This window comes from Quercus lobata, chromosome 11 (genome assembly GCF_001633185.2).
Source record: "Quercus lobata isolate SW786 chromosome 11, ValleyOak3.0 Primary Assembly, whole genome shotgun sequence".
Lineage (NCBI taxonomy): Eukaryota > Viridiplantae > Streptophyta > Magnoliopsida > Fagales > Fagaceae > Quercus > Quercus lobata.
Genome location: NC_044914.1, coordinates 36,354,898 through 36,360,387, shown reverse-complemented (window position 1 = coordinate 36,360,387; position 5,490 = coordinate 36,354,898). Strand labels below are relative to the sequence as shown.

At 33.4% G+C, this 5,490-nt stretch overlaps 1 protein-coding gene across 1 annotated transcript; it reads left to right on the top strand.

Annotated features, from left to right (window-relative positions):
• The first annotated feature begins 3,089 nt into the window (after nt 1–3,089).
• Nucleotides 3,090–4,586, top strand: LOC115968584 (probable carboxylesterase 1). The gene has a single exon (XM_031088006.1). The coding sequence runs from the start codon at nt 3,294–3,296 to the stop codon at nt 4,347–4,349; it is 1,056 nt and encodes a 351-aa protein (XP_030943866.1). The 5' UTR covers nt 3,090–3,293; the 3' UTR covers nt 4,350–4,586.
• The last annotated feature ends 904 nt before the right edge of the window (nt 4,587–5,490 follow it).

Genomic DNA, 5,490 nt, shown 5'->3' with positions numbered 1-5,490 from the left:
ATCTAAGGGAAGAAAAAAAGCCTTCACTTAGTTTTTATTATTGTTTATATTGACTTTTATTGACGTTTATATGTTTTGGCATGTGAAGTGACTTTTGTTATCTAATCAAAATCATTTAATTGCTTATTTAAGTGCTTCAAATTTTAATAAGTTTCAATTAACTCAATTGATAAAGTTTTTTGTTGTCAAATAAGAGATCTGAGATTCAATTCTCACTTATACTAAAACTAATTGATATATTGGTGATGATACGATCTCCCAAAAAAATAGTGCTTCAAATTTCACGGTCGAGCTAAACTTGAGGTAGTTCAGTGCTAAAGCGCTGCCGTAAGACCATAAGTGACACCACCAACCACTTCTTTGGGCCTCCCATTGTGGGATAGGCCTAATTCAAGATGCAAAAAAATTGGGGGTCTGGGCCTAACCAACCCAAGGTTATTAGGAAAGGACCACTGCACCTACGAATCTCATTAAACCAAAGCATATTCGATATATATATTTCTTTAGTAAAAAAAAACAAAATATATATATTTCTAGAAATAAATATTTACATCTCTTTAAAACAAGCCTTCTTTCATATTTTTTTTCTTCCAAAAATAGAACCTTGTTCTTATTTTTGCATCTAACAAATAATAGATGGAGACACTATGTTTTTATTATTTCTTTTTAGAAGAAAGGGCAGTTGTGGTTTCTGCTTTTAGGAGTTAAAATTTTGTTGTATTTTTCATCTAGGTGGGGGAAAAAGGCTTTCCCTTAGTTTTTATTATTGTTATTTTCTTTTCTTATATTGACTTTTATATGTTTTGGCATGTGAAGTGACTTTTGTTATCTAATGAAAATCATTTAATTGCTCATTTAAGTGCTTCAAATTTTAGTTAGTTTCAATTAACTCAATTGATAAAGTTTTTTGTTGTCCAATAAGAGATCTGAGATTCAATTCTTACTTATACTAAAACTAATTGATATATTGGTGATGATACGATCTCCAAAAGAAAAAGTGCTTCAAATTTCACGGCCGAGCTAAACTTGAGGTAGTTCAGTGCTAAAGCACTGCCGTAGGACCATAAGTGACGCCACCAACCACTTCTTTGGGCCTCCCATTGTGGGATAGGCCTAATTCAGGATGCAAATAAATTGGGGGTCTCGGCCCAACCAACCCAAGGTTATTAGGAAAGGACCACCGCACCTATAAATCTCATTAAACCAAAGATATTCATGATATATATTTATTCAGTCTAAAAAACAAAAGATATATATTTCTAGAAATAAATATTTACATCTCTTTAAAACAAGCCTTCTTTCATTTTTTTTTTCTTCCAAAAATAGAACCTTGTTCTAATTTTTGCATCTAACAAATTATTGGTGGAGACACTATGTTTTTATTATTTATTTTCGGAAGAAAGGGCAGTTGTGGTTTTTGCTTTTAGGAGTTAAAATTTAGTTGTATTTGTCATCTAAAAGGGGAAAAAAAAGCTTTCCCTTAGTTTTTATTATTGTTATTTTCTTTTCTTATATTGACTTTTATATGTTTTGGTATGTGAATTGACTTATGTTATCTAATCAAAATCATTTAATTGCTCATTGAAGTGCTTCAAATTTTTGTAAGTTTCAATTAAATCAATTGATAAAGTTTTTTGTTGTCAAATAAGAGATCTGAGATTCAATTCTCACTTATACTAAAACTAATTGATATATTGGTAATGATACGATCTCAAAAAAAAAAAGTACTTTAAATTTCACGGCTAAGCTAAACTTGAGGTAGTTTAGTGCTAAAGCACTGCCGTAAGACCATAAGTAACACCACCAACCACTTCTTTGGGCCTCCCATTGTGGGATAGGCCTAATATAGGATGCAAATAAATTGGGGGTCTGGGCCCAACCAACCCAAGGTTATTAGGAAAGGACCACCGCCCCTATAAATCTGATTAAACCAAAGCATATTCAAGATATATATTTCTCCAGTCAAAAAAACAAAAGATATATATTTCTAGAAAGAATTATTTACATCTCTTTAAAACAAGCCTTCTTTCATTTTTTTTTTCTTTCAAAAATAGAACCTTGTTCTAATTTTTGCATCTAACAAATTATAGATGGAGACACTATGTTTTTATTATTTATTTTTAGAAGAAAGGGCAGTTGTGGTTTTTGCTATGAGGAGTTAAAATTTAGTTGTACTTGTCATCTAAGAGGGGGAAAAAAGCGTTCCCTTAGTTTTTATTATTGTTATTTTCTTTTCTTATATTGACTTTTATATGTTTTGGCATGTGAAGTGGCTTTTGTTATCTAATCTAAATCATTTAATTGCTCATTTAACTGCTTCAAATTTTAGTAAGTTTCAATTAACTCAATTGATAAAGTTTTTTGTTGTCAAATAAGAGATCTGAGATTCAATTCTCATTTATACTAAAACTAATTGATATATTGGTGATGATACGATCTCCAAAAAAAAAAAAAAAAGTGCTTCAAATTTCAATGTGTTTCATAATTTCAAATATCTTTTTTTTTTTTTTTTTGAGAAAGAATATCCTATGTTATTGAAATGAAATTTAAAAAAATATATATATATATATATATATATATATACACAGACAAACCACTTGTTGGAGTTGCCAAATTAGTCCTCTTCTAAATTCTAAAACCCAGTCCCTCTCTTTCCTGATTGTCCATTCTCACTTCTTAAAACATCTCCAGCAAATTAGCCAAATTTTTATATTATTTGGACAATGAACATTGACATTTGGTTTTTATTTACCTACTTTTTCAAATATACTTTCTAACAGATTCTCTGTCATTTTCTCCATCTGATTTAAATATTATTTTTTCATTCATTCTTTATTTTTTTTTTAACAACTACACATCTTCTAACATTTTTTTATTCAATACTGATTATTATAATTGAAAAAAACATTTAAAGAATAAATAGTAAAATTTACAGTGTTCTTTATTTGTAGAGATGCAAGTAGTAAAATTAATCTAAAAAATGAAGATGAAGAGCCCTTGGAGCATGAACAGTGATATTTTTGCTAAAAAAATAAATATAGAGCATCTATTGGGGTGCTCTAATACCCCAGCCGCAATCCTCTCTTTCTCTCTCTCCATTGCACTAACCAAATATAAAAATATTAACCTACCCCTCCACCTTTGCGTAAACCAAACTTGATATCATATCACAGAATCAAAATCCAACCAGCATCCACATTATTGCCCAAAGTCATACTCCATCTACACCCACATTACCCTCTTTCTTTAAGTGCCTCTCTCTCTCTCTCTCTTTAATAATTAACCTATCAATCATGAAAGTTTCCTTTATGGCCAACTCTTTAAATCTCCTTCTTCTTCGACCTTCTTTTCCTCACTTCCAATGTCTCTTTCTTAGACCCTCATCATACCCAAGACTCAGATTCAAAACCCGTTTCTACGCTAATTATCCATCTCAAAACATGGGCTCTCAAACCACCCAAAACCAAATACTCCATGAATTCCGCTTCTTCAGGGTACACAAAAACGGTCACATTGAAAAATTCCAATCCACAGAAAAAACGCCACCGTTTGACGACAGAGTCACCGGGGTCCAATCCAAGGACATCGTCGTTTCATCCGAACCCGCTATCTCCGCCCGCATTTTCTTACCCAAGATCCAAGACCCGACCCGGAAACTCCCCGTCCTTTTCTATGTCCACGGTGGCGGCTTCTGCTTCGAATCTGCGTTTTCTCCGAAGTTACACAACTACGTAACAACGTTGTCATCCGAGGCTGACGTCATCGCTGTCTCGGTCGAGTACAGGCTAGCTCCGGAGCACCCAATCCCAGCTTGTTACGAGGATTCGTGGGCTGCGCTCCAGTGGGTCGCGTCCCACGCTAAGAGAAATGGACCCGAGGCGTGGCTAAACGAACACGCTGATTTGGACAGAGTTTTTGTCGCTGGGGACAGTGCTGGAGGCAATATTTCTCACTATTTGGCTTCTCGGGTCGGGTCGGACGGGTTACCGGGTGTGAAGCTAGTTGGGGCGGTTTTGGTGCACCCGTATTTTGGTGGTACGGATGATGACAAAATGTGGCTGTACATGTATCCTGGAAATGGTGGGTTGCAGGATCCCAAGCTGAAACCGGCAGTAGAGGATCTGGCTAGGCTTGGGTGTGAGAGAGTGTTGGTTTTTGTGGCTCAAAAGGACCATTTGAGAGAGGTGGGTTGGACTTACTATGAGGAATTGAAGAAGAGTGGATGGGGTGGAAATGTAGAGATTGTAGAGAATGAAGGAGAAGAGCATTGCTTTCATATTGAGGATCTAAGTTATGTGAAGGCACAAGCTTTGATTAAACGTTTTGTTTCTTTCTTGAAGGAGGGTTAGGTCCACTTTGTTCGGCTTGAGGGTTTCGGCTATTGAGCCCAACTTAGATATAGGTGATCGTTAGAGCTTTGGGATGGGCTTGTTTTTTAATGGGCTTTTGTTCCTAGTGCAAGGCTCTCTGCATTCTTCCAAATTCATCCTAATCTCCATAGTGTTTCCCTCCCTATTGTGTGTTTGTGTCTGTTTTAAAGTTTTGCATTTGAAATCTCTGCCACTTGTAGGATGTATTTCTAAAAATAATGAAATTATAAATAATTATTTTTTAGTAATTATGCTCTACATAATAATTTTTTTTTTTTTTTGAATAATGTTACAGTTGTAATGCTTTGCATGGTGTGTGATTGCGTTGTCAAAGTTAGGCTTGACAAATAAATAACTCTAGAAGACTAGAACCACTAAAATTTGAAAAAAAAGTTAAAACTACAAAATTTTACTAATTTTTTTTTCATGAAGTGATGCAGTAAAATTTTTTTTTTTTTGATAGGTAAGAAAGATATATATTCAAAAAACTGCTAAATGCAAAGTAGTAAGAGCATATCAAAAGTACAAAAGTAGATTTGAAGCCAAATTGTAAGAAGGCTGTTGATCTGAACAAGAAGTTTGCTTCTTTTATCAACCAGCAAGAGTGATTTTGGTACTTTTCCTTGTGAGAATTATGTGCTTTGGATTTGTTGTGTATGGGATATTAGGAATTTTGATTTTGTAATTGGGTCATTAGTGTTTCAGTGTTTCATTTTGAAAGTATGGCAAAGCATGATTAGTGATTTTGTACCAAAATTCCAAGTATTATTGCATGCTATATTTGACTAGTGGCCTGAAAACATTTTTGAAGATTCCTTAACCTAGTGGACCAATATTTTGTTGCTACGCTAAGCTTCCATATTATGTTCATTAAATGCATTGATGAAAACTTAAAATTATAATGGAAAACCAACAACTTTTTTCTTTTTATTTCAATTCAACTCTCAAGATATCCCTTCATGGGATGATCTAAAGGTCAAATGTATACATAAACTTTAAAGGGAAAAGTTAAAGGATATCCTAAAGATATTGATTTAAGAAATATTTTTAAAAACTTTTTACGAGAATTTATTTATTTATTATTTTTATGGAAATTTTTTTATGAAAGTGATATAAAAAC